This window comes from Drosophila obscura, unplaced genomic scaffold (assembly GCF_018151105.1).
Source record: "Drosophila obscura isolate BZ-5 IFL unplaced genomic scaffold, ASM1815110v1 contig_179, whole genome shotgun sequence".
In the NCBI taxonomy this organism is placed as follows: domain Eukaryota; kingdom Metazoa; phylum Arthropoda; class Insecta; order Diptera; family Drosophilidae; genus Drosophila; species Drosophila obscura.
Window position 1 is genome coordinate 2428045 of NW_024542766.1, and position 13997 is coordinate 2442041.

The window sequence follows — 13997 nt, forward strand, 5'->3', positions numbered from 1 at the left end:
AAAAACAGCTGCTAAAAAACAAAAAAAATTGTGTAAATCCACTAAAAAAAATACCCCCCTCTGTGTTTCCACTCTCTTTACAGCAGCAGTAGTAGTAAATCCCAAAACATAATAAATACATTTAAATAAATAATCATTAAAAATAAGCTAAAAAGTGTTTAATTTTAGTTTTCGGTTTTTATTTGTTTTAAAATAAAAATAAAAAATACAAAGAAATAAAAGTGAAACAAAAAATATAAGAATAAAATACTTGGTGCCCCGATCCGTGCGTGTCGATGTGTGAGTGCTAAAACTGGTTAATGGCAGGGCCGCGAAAAATCCCCCATTAAGCCAGCCAGCCGCAGAGCCCCACAAAAGGTGCCCCCCAGTCCCAAAAATAGAGCATACTGCCACAAGAGTTACGTGAAAATCCCCGCTCTAACCACCACCAACAACAACAACAAAAACAACAAAAAGAGAATCTGTTGATTCCCCCTGCAACCACATTGGATCCCAGTCGCTGCATATAATGTCCTCAAAATGTGCTTTCAACATTGCATTCGTGTCGATCATTTTCATCATCATCGTAAATGGTAAGTGCCGCTAAGAATATGTATAATAAATAATTAAATAATATTAATTTTAAATAAATTTTCCATCTAAAAAAAATGAATCTTAAAATTTGTGATTATAAAATTTTAAATTCTAGTAAGAAATGTGTAGGTGGTAGGCTTTTAGGTGGTTCTTAGTGAGGATCTCCTTAAATTAAATAAGAAATAAAGTTAGAATAAAAAATTAGATGAATTCTTTAATGCTGAGATTTACAAATGTAACATTGAGCTTTAGATTTCACAAAATAATCATTAGTAATCATGCAATTCCAACGAAATACAATGCCGTTTCCATTCCGCACTTGACCCACAAATATCCAACACTTAGTGAATAAAGTTAATAATTATACGAGAAGATTAACCATAATGGAAGACGCATAAACACAAAAAATAACATTGAAACAAATGCCCAATCAGGCGGATAAACAAAGTTAACATTTTCACCCCAACATTAAAACCCCAACAATTAAAGCGTAGGAAAAATAATTACGCACTCCTTGGGGGAGGGTGAAAATGGCGTTGTGGTGTCTGCCACAATCTTTTGTAACCCTTATCATTTTAGTATCCTGCTTTGGAAATTGTTTTCCCCTCCCCCATATCATGCTCTTTCGGCAGTGGAAAATCTGCAAGCAACTCTTTCGTTCCAGCTAGAGATTGGCTTCGTTTCTATGTGGCTTGTTCGCTTGTTGATTCGCTGCTTACCGGCAGGTGTCAAGGCCTCCCGCCGCCCCCCTAACAACCGGTCTCTATTAACAACATATACCTAAATATGCGTGTATGTGTATCCCATGTATCTTTTATACACGAGTGAACTGCTCCATGAAATGAGCATTCAACAAAGCAAAATCATTGTTTAACTCTGAAAATGTGAGAAACAGAGAGAGAGAAACCCAACCGAGGAGTGAGTCATAGAAATGTCGAGGAAACCGAATGGAATCATCCATTTTTATGGTGAAATTTATTGCTGGTAAAAAGTTTGAATATAAATGAAAGAAATTCAATTTTAATTAATTTTTTTTTTTTGTGTCTTATATTGTCTAGTCTTAGATTGAGAATTAGTAGAATTGTAGAATCCCAAAGAACTGGAAAAACAGTGAAACTAAAATTTATTTCATTCGCTAGAATGCCTACCATACAATTTTCACACATTTTCATAGCTTCTCTCGTATTTTCCTACTCGCAATCTCCCGATAAATTTTTATTAGGTTAAATTATGGGTTGAAGGAGACAACAAAAAAGTTACACAATAAACACGTAATTATTTAATTTATTGTATATTTTTATTTAGTATGCAAAAGTAAAAAATGTTGAAATAATAACTATATATTTTTGCCAATTCAAAAGTTACATTAACTAATTTGTTTGTTGCCTAAAAGATGGCTTGTACTCGTAGGTTCAACATTACGAAATACAAGGCAAGGGCAGGGCAGGGTAGGGCCTCTTAGCCGGGCCAACAGCAGCAGCCAGCAGCAGCCAGCAGCTCTTAGCTAATTAGCAAAAGTCGAGCCAAGAAGCAGAGGCCAAAACGAGGAAACGAAAACTGGTTTATCCACTTGGCCACTGGCCGGCTAATCTGACAACAAAGAACGAACAGAACATACGCAAGAAAGAGAACGAGAACCAGGGAGAGAGCGGCCATAGAGAGAGAAAAAATTGCGACAAGTTTTTGTGTGTTTGTTTTTAGTATTTCAAAGCGCAAGCAAAAGCAAAGAAAACAAAAAGAAAAAAGGTCAATGTCTTGGCATTAAATGTTTTGTCTGGGGGGAACAAAATGTACTCATATAAAAAGAGCCTTATAAATCATGCAGAATGTATCTGTATGTGCAACAGATACAATCGGAATGAAAAGTGACTCCCTCCTAGCTCTCGCTCTCGCTCTTCCTCCTCTCTCTGCCTCTCTCTCTCTCTCTGTCTTGCCTTTTGTGCCATTATCGTCGCCCTCAAAGCCACAAACGGAAGCGCAACAAATACATGAGGAAAAAAAAACAGTGCTCTTTAGAGCAACAGTTTTGAGCTACAAATAAAAGATACAGATACACTTACAGATATGAATAAAGATAAAGATACATTAAGAGCAACGAATAAAGATAAGGGTGCAGATATCTATGGATGGGAAATAAAGTTAAGATACGAATTAAGATGTAGATAAATATGTAGATATATTTTTAAATTAATATCTATCTCTACAGCTACGAAAAAAATGTAGAGACACAGATATATTTAGAGCTACAAATAATGATTAAGTTACAGATAGAGATATAATAACCAGATGGAGATACAGATACGATAAAGATATACATAAATATAGGGAAACAGATACTGACGGGTGGGACAACAAAGAAAGAAAAGCAGATACGAATAATGACCTACAACTAAAAGTAAAGATATAGATACTTTTGCAACAAAGATTGGCCCATTTTTACTTCATTTTTTTCATGGGTTTCCTCGACTAGACTTTTCTTTTCAAAATACATAATACTGCGTCCATGAATCCGATCGCCGATCGACCCAAATAGTCGCATGTCACACATGTTCTCCAATTATTCTGACCTCCCAAGTCCGCCCGATAATTCACTTCTTGCGTCAGAGCTATTTCTGGCGCTCTCGTATTATTGATAAGCGCTGCACTGACATTTTTCTCAAGTAAAATTTCGTTCTGCTCCCGAGCAAAATTTGTCATAAATCACATACATATATACGTAGGGGAATGTGGAGGATTGAAGGGGGCCCACTATCCATAGTGGGGCATTTATGCAATTTTGTTTTATGTTCTTTTTATTTTGCTTTATTTGCGGTACGTGCCAAGTGCGAATCCGACTGAAACGCAACAGCAAATAATGAAGCAGCCTTCTAGCCAGAGATGTCAGCATGAAGTTCGTGTGCCGATGGCCAATGAAAGTGGCAGAAAATGAAGCTCATGATCTCCACATTACGATCCCATACCCTACCATCGTTTTTATACCCTCATTTTTCTGTGTGTTGTTATCAAACGAAACGAATGCATCTACTCGTTTATGGGACATTTGTGCGAGTACAGCGAATCAACGACATCTGCATCATTCGACGAATGTGGCCGAGTGTGATTTAGCCGAACAGAGGGGTATTTTACAGAAGCATAATTTATTCCTAATATTTAAGTTGCATTGGCATTCATATCCAATTTCTCCCCCTGTCATCTGTGTACGAAAATAAAAGGGAATCCTTACAATAAATGAGGCAATATCGTAAGAATGCCTCTGTATTTCTTTTTGTTAATTAACGATAACATTAACTTTTCATGAAAGCAGATAAAAATCATATTTAATCTCAATGGATTTGAATGGGACGAATTTCCAACAATGAAAATGGTCGCGAAATGTCAAAGAGATGACCCACAAATTCCATAGCTTATGTACATCGGTTTCAGCCATTCAGATGATGGATAGACTGCTTTGTGTCCTGTATCTGTGGTCGTATCTGCCAGTTACAAATGTATCTCCCACTGCGAAATGTGTTACACTCGCCATGAATGTGCTTCTGACATTTATTGTTTGTCGAGAGCCAAAACCACACACACACACACACAACACACACAAAATATACACAGTAAAAAATATATATGCATTCCATATATGTATGTATATACACGTATCGGATAAATCCCTTAAGCTGCGGCTGAATCAGGAGTCAAGCGTGTGGATGGGGCACTTCAAATTGATGAGTAGCTTTAATAAGAGGGCGTGACACTGACTCTTGACTCTCATTCCGACAGTGGATGGAGCTGCCGCTGCTGCTGCTGCTGCGAGTGGCAGGTGGGCAGATAGATGGATTATGGGTTACAGCGTCTATCCCCCTGGAATCCCCCATTTCATTTTGAATGTATGGAGTGGAACATCTAATTTTCTGGGGGCGTAAAGGTTATCCACAAATAACACAAACGATTCGGGAACGCATAGATGACGCATTTTAGACAACAAATTAATGAATTTGCTTTCAGTCAAAGAATTCTAATAAAGAGAATGAGAGCGAAAGCGTTCGTAAGGTAGAAAATGGAAATAAAATGCTACGGAAAAACTATAAAAAATAATTGGAAATAAAATGCAATAAAATAAAAAATACAAAAATGGATATAAATACAATAAAAAAATGGAAATAAAATATAATAAGAAAATGGAAATAAAATATTATAAAAAAATGGAAATAAAATACATAAATAAATATAGAAATAACTTGCAAATAAAAAGCAATTAAAACAATGTAAATAAAATTTGAAATGAAACATAAATGTATAGCAGAAAAAGCTTTAAATTTCGTCTTTTGAGCTAAGTATTGCTGGGATCTCACAAATAAAAATTAGTAGAAATATATCCGTTTTCTTTTTTGGCAAATCATAATTTCTCTCTTGCCGTAAAATAATTGTTTTTGGTTGAAAAAGAATAGATCTGAAGGAGTACAAAAAGTGAGAGCTCTTAGCTGGATACTTTCTACGTTTTTCGAGCATCTTTGAGTGGAGCTTTCCATATACTTACTCGTATGAGTGTGTCGGCGGCCGTAATTCAATCAGAAAGCCACGAAGTGGGCTAACTAAAAATGCGCTTGAATTGGATTTTATGCGAGAATTATGCTGCCTCATTATGCCAAATGGCCTACATAACAATCAAAGCGGGACTCCTGGCCCACGACCCTCGCGAAGGGGGCGTGGAATTTAATTAAATTATTAAAGTTGTGCGGTAAGCCACAGAGATACAGTGGATATAGCAAGGGCTACAGGGGATACTCGTACATAAACAACGAGACGACCGCCAGACAAAGGCATAAAAACTTTTCTTTTCTCCTTTTTTTTTTTGGGAAGCATAAACAAACACGAGCGCCAAGACGCAGATACATTATGCACAGACGCAGGCTACAGATACAAGATACGCGCCAGCGGAAATAAAAGGAAAAAAAACGGAGGAAAAACAGAAAAGGGAGAGAACACCCGAGAGAAGAACCAGACGTGGGCTGGGTCGGGCCGGGCAGGCAGTCAAAGCACATTTTCATGTCGGCATTCGCTTTTCGCAGTCGCATTCGCATTTCACATTTACATTCAAGTGCAGACTCACATTTATTTTGGCTCGAAAGGGCACCAAATTATGTGCATATATGTATGTGTGGGTGTGTATTTATATATGTAGATACTATGGTTACATATACAGATGCGCAGAAACATTTACGTAAATCCTGAAAGGTGCTTTTCGCCCCGAAAGAGCCATTAATAAATATATTGTGGAATTTTTCCATTTAAGGAAAAACTGCTGCCAAATAATATTTACTCAGGAGTTTGAAAATTTTTGGGACTGTTTTCAAACTTTGTCATTGTTTGTCATGGTAATAACGACGGGTAATTTTTGTTGCATCCATGAGATGTATTTTGCCTGAATATTTATTATATGTTTTAGATGTGGACGATTTTTTTTTTCTCAAGAAGTGCTATAAATATATTTAAAAAAAATGTTTTTTTATTAATTTTGATATGTATTTTATTTATTAGTTTTTTATATTTATTTTTATATTTTTATTTTATTTTTATTTTATTGATTTTTCAAAAGATTTATTTCATATATTTTTTATTTCATGCATTTGTCAGGGCATCCAAGTATTCGGCTTTCCCATTCCACTCCGCCGTTCTTCTTCTGTCTTCTGCCTTTATGCGTTTTTCCACTTTGTCTGTCTCGCAATTTTCTTATTGTTGCTTCTGGGGGGGGGCAGGGCTTGCTTTGGGGTTCGATGATGGGGCGGCATTTGCTTTTATTTTTATTGTGTCTACGCTTTGCCACAGAAGTCGACATTTTTATGCTGCACGGCTCTTTGGGGCACCATCCAAGAGCATCCATCCCTTTCGAGCGCTTCCTCCCCCCGACAAAGTTGATTTTCATTAGTTTTAATGCTGCTCATTATGTTCCCGTCTGTATCTGTATCTGTAGCTGTATCTGGAATCCCTGTCTATCTATGTACATATCTCTGCTTTCTGTGCTCCCTGTGGCATCTGCCTTTTTCTAGACACGAAATACGCGCGCGTGCAGAATGCTGCCAATAAAGGAAAAAACTTTTGTGGCCAAAAAAGAGTTGTGTGTCCTGTGTGTGTGTTGTGTGGTATTTGTATATGCAGCAGGGTAATGTTTTTACCCGCAAAACGAGTTCCACAAAATTATTCTATATGGTTTATATTTTCCATCATCAAAATGTCGTTCCCATAGATACATTTTTGTGCACCATAAATATGAGTACTACCTGGTACTAAAGCCGATTCTTTTTAATTCGCTTAATGGCTTTGATATTTATTTTGCTGCTAAAAAAACATGCACGAAATATCTGTTGATTTATGCATCCAAAAAGAGGATTCCATGCCCTGCACCCGTGGCAACCATTGGCGAATGCAAATAAAAGTTGAAAGCGATTTCTGGAATTACTTTTTTTTATTTTTTGTAATTTACCTTTTCTTGCTATGCCAACAAATATCAAATTTATTTTTACCAACAGAAGTCAAATAAAATAAAATTAAATGGAATATTAAAATTGGATGTGTGAAGTTCTATGGAGGTAGCAAAGGCTTTCTGGCTGCAGCACATACGGCCAGAGAGAGAGACCCTTGTAGATTTCACATGATTGCTTAATGAAATATTTTTGGGTATGCCATTTCAAATCATATTCTTGATAGAACAACCCTTCATTCCCATATTTCCTGTATATCTTTCACTAATTGCCTTCCCTCTTGGCCTTCTCTCTGGATATAAAATGGGATATTTGAGACCACAAAAACCCCCCCATCCAGCGCATTGCCCAGTCACCATCCACCAGCTGGCTGCTGCTACTGTTAGAGGGTAGAAAATCCAGTTCTCGACCTCGTAATTTCTCTGGCTTTCGATGGGCCCTGGGAGGAACATGTGTGACCGTTGTGCCCCAAGCATTTAAGTCGCCCGCCAGCGTGCAGCGACACATGAGACTCGCAGAGCGGACTCACATTTCATAACACACAACACACAAACTATTCGGACGACAGACATTCGAGAGGAACAAAGGAACAATTATTTACAAGTTGGTCAAAATGTTCGGAGGCTTTGCTAAATTTAATAAGAATGAAATTTTAGTCCATCAATCGTCTCCATTTCGTCTGGGTTTAATTGCCTGGAACATTTGGTTTAATCGGTTAGAAATTTAGCCAGAATTTGGGTTTTGTTGCTTATTAATGGAAATTATGGAAACTGAGTCATCTTTATGAATATTTTACATACTATACAATCTTTAATTGTGTACAAATCATCCAGTGATTACATCTACTGATTTCATTGATATTTTTCGGAACTTATCGCTACGTATCGATACTTATTTATGAGAAAAATCATTTCTACATGCTTTACTTTTTGGGAATCCAATTTGAAACGCTTTGAGACGCAAAAATTATTGGAAAATGCAGCTTAAATACGGAAAAAGTGAAAGAACCGCATATAGCAAAAAAATCAATATATTGATAGCGCCAACGATTAATCAAGAGCCCTAATCTACTGCAACAGCAAAGACTTTCCAGTCATTATATATTCTCATTGTTTTATATTATTTCGGAATCGACAGTCAGACAAATAAATGTTAAATGTAAATCCGCCGAAAATCGGATTCGGTTACGTATGCGTATGCGTACGCGGGGTTTCATTTGTCCAACGGCTATGTGGAAACTCCGATTAAAACGAAATAAAATAATACAAAAAGGCGAAAAATCGAATTAAATAGTCGAAGGAAATGTGAAACCAAATTGTAGGCATCAGAAAATATATTAATTCATTTTTATTTTTAATTTTTTTTTGGTCAAAACGATTACAGAACAAAAGCCATAAAGTACATACACGATATGGGGATGGGGGTGGAAGGGGTTAGGGCTTGCTTTATATGTCTGCATGCTTCAGTTCATTTAAATGTGATTTATGCATGTGCCACACAGTGAAAAAGGGAGCGCCCACGCCATTCACATAGAAAATAAAATGAAAGTGTAACGATCTGACTGACATTTCCTGCAAAAAGTGCGTGGAGTTCATCATCATCATCATGAGCGTCATTATAATCATCGTCTGCAGCCTCGTTACACATGCAAATTGCTTGGGTCTTCGGTCAGGGTAACATTAACAATAGATCTGCGTACTGGATATCTAATCGCGGATGAACAATCGCGGGCAAGGGCGACAGTCGCTGGGAAAAACTCCTCACATTGCGAAATGGCCTTTGGCAAGGATTTCTTTGAGGCGTTGTTGGTCGATGGAATAGATCGCATTTATTGTTGCATTTTATTGTTGCTATTTTTTAATAATTGCATAAAAGAAAGGACAGGTTAAATATTTAAATTTTAATAAAATATTTCATTTTTTTACCCAAAGAAATCATCAAGAAATTACAGAATTCTTGCATTTAATTTGTCTTTCTTTCCATAATTTGCTAAGTAACTTTCCGTACTCCCTTTACTCATCTCTTATGCTCTGGAGTGCCCATTGAATAGCTGAGAAATCTAAATATACTCCTACATAACTTGCACGGATAAAATATAGAATTGCTAATTAAAATACTTAAATGATAACTGCTAAAGAGTTTTTTCATCAAAGTTGCTTCATTCAAAAGTTTTACATGGTCGCCTAGATGTAAATAGCATATGTAAAAAAAAATTTAAAATTTTAATTTTTTTTTTTTTTTTATAATTAAAAAAAATTTTAACCCTAATTTTTTTTTTTCCTTCCCGGGTCGGGGTCGTGGGGGCCCCCCCCCCCCACCCCCCCCCCCCCTTCTTTTTTTAATTTTTTAATTTTTATTGAGCTGTTTAAAAGTTCCCTTTAAAAAACGACTCGGTTTCAATTACTTAGGGACATTCACTCAAGGACAGCGACTAAAATTAATGGTGGCTGGGATGCACACGCAGGATTTACTAGTAATTTAGTGCTCTGCAACCCACAGAGGCAGAGACACACCATCTCATTCTTATATACCAGTGCTTCCATGTACATGAGGATACGTACATAAATACTTATATACTTTCCACAGATGCCATGGCAACTTTTTTGCATGGCATTTTGACATTTTGCTGCAGCGTTTGTGTGCAGCAGGGCTGAGTCCTGGTCCTGGGCTGACGGAGGGAGGGTTAAAGTGCCTACAGCTACACAAAAAAAGTGCTTTGGACACCCGACTGAAGGGAGAGACAAAAGACAGTCGCCTTTGTCTCTGGCTTCCAAGTGCCTGAAAGCTGCAAAAAAAATATTCAACTAATGAATTAAAATCTAGAAAAATGAATTAGTTTTTTACGAGTATAAATATTCTCTTTCTTTTTTTTCAACTAAAGATTTTATAGCCTATGGCACTTTAAGGGTCTGTGCGTGTGTGAAGATCAAAGGAGTTTTTAATGGAGAAAGAGACACTGACGGCACAGAGCGAAAAAAATGGAAATTTGAAGTCATAGCTGATTTATTTACATCCGATCGAAGGTGTTTAGATTGCATTAAAAACATAACATAATAATGGGTATCAAATTTAAATATTTACATCGAAACCCTTGCTTAAACTCTCTGACAGAGTAGCATTGCAGTAAAATGTGAATTTTCATTCATAAAAAAATGTTTTTCGTAATTTATTGCCTGCCTCGAATAATAAAATGATTGAAATTTGATTGGTGATTGGCATTGTCGTGTTTGATTGTGTTTTTTATGCAGTTTTGTGGCGAATGTCTGGATGGATATTTGCATGTTTAGCGTTAATTATACGGGACGGCAACAAAACAAAAGGCAACCAAATCAATGGAATATTCCAAAATATGCGAACAACGATAATTGGTCAATCGAAATGTTTGCAATGAATTTATTTGTGCATGAAAACGCATTACATTGGAAACAAAATGTGCTTAAATGTGCATGGGAATTTTAATTAAACCTCAGCTTTTGCATTCATTGCATTTTCACTGTGGGGTTTGTTAGGTCTCGATTTTAGGAGCATTTATTAAAATTATTTTAATGGTGTTATTTCAGAAATGGTTAAATAACGAAAGAAATTATTTTTCTTCCTCTTAGATTCAGTTTTACAGCCACACTCAATGAGAAATCTAGTGTCTTTCTTTATAATGTGATTCTTCACCCGTTCGCTTACTCTGACCGCAAAATTGTGTGGGAACCGGAAAATTCGTTATCGCTCAATAAATTGGAACTATCTTATCCACTAGATTGCAAAATCGAATAGCAATCAAATCAAAATGAAGAAAACAATTTAACTTTGCTGTCTCCCGTGCCACGGGCACTCTCTTTCTCTTGTACAGAGTAGCTTAGCAGTAAAAACTATCCTGTCTGGCATGTACTCAAAGAGAGCGCAGCACAGCTATTCTAGTGAAACTTCAACTCGAAAAAATGTTATAAAATATTATGAAAAATTCCTACGTACCTCACATTTTTAAAGGTAAAATAAATGCAAGTCTGACCTGAGAGAGCGAGAGAGATTTCTTCTTTTTCCCCGACATTTTAATGTTTGAGAATGACAGTTGAGATTGGGGCTCTGGTTGCTTCCTTCCCTTCCCTTCCCTTTTGCCGCTTGTCATGAAAAAAAGGTCTGAGGAAAAGCACTGAGCACCGCCGAACCCTTCACAAGTTTTCTTCTTTCTGCCTTTTTGGCCTGTCAGGAAGGAAACGTTTTTCCCCATCCCCTCCACCATGCCCTTGTGCACTCCACCACCAAAAACCTGCACACTCCGCCCACTGAAGTGGTTTTTAATTTGAATACTTTTGCGTGTACTCCTAACAAAAGCGAAAACTCAAACTGAATAAGTGGGTTCTTCTCGGTTTTTTTATTTTCTTTTTTGTTGGAATATTTTTGTAAGCTCAACATTTAACCTAAAAGTATTAAAAAAAAATACCAGAGCAACATGCATAATTAATAAACTTATGAAATTAACTCAAGTTTTAAAAAATGTTTTTTTTTTTGGATTACTTTCAGGTTACGCAAAAGATATTTCTGGAGTTAAAAGAGGTAAGCGAATGGTTACTAATTTTGTTATATATATAAGAAAAATATTCCTATAAATATGAAATATAAAATAATAAATTAAGCAAATCGAAATTTAATCCAAAGCAAAGTTTTTTAGTCTGCAAAAATTTGATTTCTGCTTTTAGCCTGAGTTTTAAATTTTTTGGTACATTTCTAGACCTACACTCTTCCGTGCACACTCTCTTTCTCTCTCTTACAGAGTAGCTTAGCAATAAAAATGATCATGTCTGCCTCCCCTTTTCCTTCACCGCTAGCTCTATCCTAGTGGGACTTGTACTCGAAAAAATGCCATAAATATATATGCCATATCTTTCAACAATACCTAGCCACATCAGCAGCTGGCCTTAGCTCCCGCTAAACGTTATGGCCACTCCACCTTATAGACAGAGAGACGCATAACCCCAATATGTGCAGTTTGCTATTATTATTTTTTTTGTTTTGCCCATTCACACGCCGGCACTTTGGCACGGGCTCCCCATAGTGCAATTTATAATATGTGCCGACAAAGAGAAAAGTCGACAAAAAAAAACAGAGAAAAAAAAAAGCGTAGTACGAGTGGTAGGAAAAAATGTAGGAGAACCTGACGTCGAGTAGCGTAGCTCTAGAATTCGTTTAGGCCGCAAAGCCACTCGAAAGTCTCTACTGCTTCCCGCTTTTCCGCTTTTTCCAGGCAGGTTGCATCGCTGTTGACTTGTCAGTTGACTCTGACGGACACAACAACAACAACAAAAACCGAAACCGTAAAGAACTGTACCATTTTGTGTTTGTTTTTTCGCTTCGTGCAAATGTTGCAGGGATACAACAGTAGGAGAGGCGTGGCACATATGTGCATATATATTTTAAATATATTCGTGCTCGTTCTCTTCTTTTAATATTCGACTTTTTTATGATTCAATTTTATGCTTGTCGCGGTTGTGGTTCCCCCAAAAAGGGCGTAAAATCAATGAAGTTGTGTGGCCTTTTGGGCGTCGGAGGCGTCCCAACAAAATGGCCGCCATTTCGAGCAGCCCTCGCACACACTTTTTGGGGGCGTTGGCGGGGGCTGGCGAAGGTCCATCGACTGTCATTATTTATTGAAAATATAGTTTGATGAGTTTTTACTTGGTTCGTGCGAGCGAACCGGGCAGGCGTTCCTCGTCCACGTCCACGTCCCGGTCCCTGTCCCTGGACCAGCTGCAGATGCTGCCTCGCCATCCCTTCCGTTCACATTTTTTTACGGGTGTTGTTTCCCTGTTCTGCGGTCAATGGAATGTTTTTTTGTGTCTGTCTCCACTTTGTCTGTCTGTCTGTCTGTCTGGCATGTCTTTCTGCATTCGTGTGTGTTTTAAAATTGGTTAAATCAGTAAAACTTTTCTCAGGCTCGTTCATTTTTTTTTTTTTGTCGAGTGCTTAAACTTTTTGGAACCGCGTCTAGGGATTGTTGTCACAAAAACAACGGAATTGAAAAAGTTGCAGCCGAATTGCATCTAATTTGTAAGTTATGTTAAGGGTTTTTGGGGCTTATTGAGGCTATTCATTTGGGGCTATTCATTTCATGTGGTTTTTAGAGGTAGGAATCACACACGAAGCCGTGGATTACTTGGCATTGACTAGATGAGAGTTTTAAAGACTGGTAGTTATGTTATTTTATTAGCAAGAAACCAATAAGGAATCCTTTTTATATAGATCCAACCTCGTTTTTTGTTAAGAAAACCAAATCAGCTCTTTGTAAATTATTCACATATTTTACAATAGGATTATTTTTTTTTGTAATTTGTTATTGCGTTTTTTTTTAATTTGGAAAAAATTTGTATTTAAATATTCACTTTTTTTGGATTTTTAATTTGGTATTTTTAATTATAATTATTTTTAAATTTAAGCCATTCCAGTTAATTTATTAAGTATTTCTTACTTAGTATTTTTTTAGTTGACTTTTTATTATTCATTTTAATTAAAATGTTTTGTTAAGTCTCCTAAATTATTTTTTTTCTCCAATTTTGTTGCCTTACTAAATATTTTTTATATTAGTTGGTGGCCATACCATACATAATTTCTCAAAGGCATACATATATTTCGTTCCTGCCACATAATTTGAATGATTGTTCCCTGGTTAAATTCCCTGTAACTAGTTGAATTTTGAATATATTTATTTTAAGCAGCTTTTGATTGAAGGTCAGCCTGAGTTATGTATCGCCCCCACAATAAAGGTTTACCTCCGATTGATGGGGATATGTGTCCTCAAGCCTCCAAGCCAACACCTTGCTCAATAAATTCCCATGGCAATCGAGTGTGGCAACAATGACTTTGCATTTATCACTCAAGTTGCAAAAAAAAAAACGAACAAGTGGAAAAAATGTCTGCGGCCAACAAACTATCGTCCATTTCTTCCGCTTCATATTACAAATCTTCGGC

The 13997-nt window shown here is 36.7% G+C and overlaps 1 protein-coding gene across 4 annotated transcripts in view; it reads left to right on the forward strand.

The window, feature by feature from the left end:
* Positions 1-201: 201 nt before the first annotated feature.
* The window catches only part of LOC111075416 (disintegrin and metalloproteinase domain-containing protein 10), a 112079-nt gene continuing 98283 nt past the window's right edge, over positions 202-13997 (forward strand). For all 4 annotated transcript variants that reach the window (XR_002607944.2, XR_002607945.2, XM_022368710.2 and 1 more), the window contains exons 1-2: positions 202-572; positions 11556-11588. Coding sequence is in view for 2 of the 4 variants with exons in the window: in XM_022368710.2 (XP_022224402.2) it covers positions 509-572; positions 11556-11588 (97 nt within the window). In the remaining 2 variants the exon portion in view is untranslated. The remainder of the gene's footprint in view (positions 573-11555; positions 11589-13997) is intronic.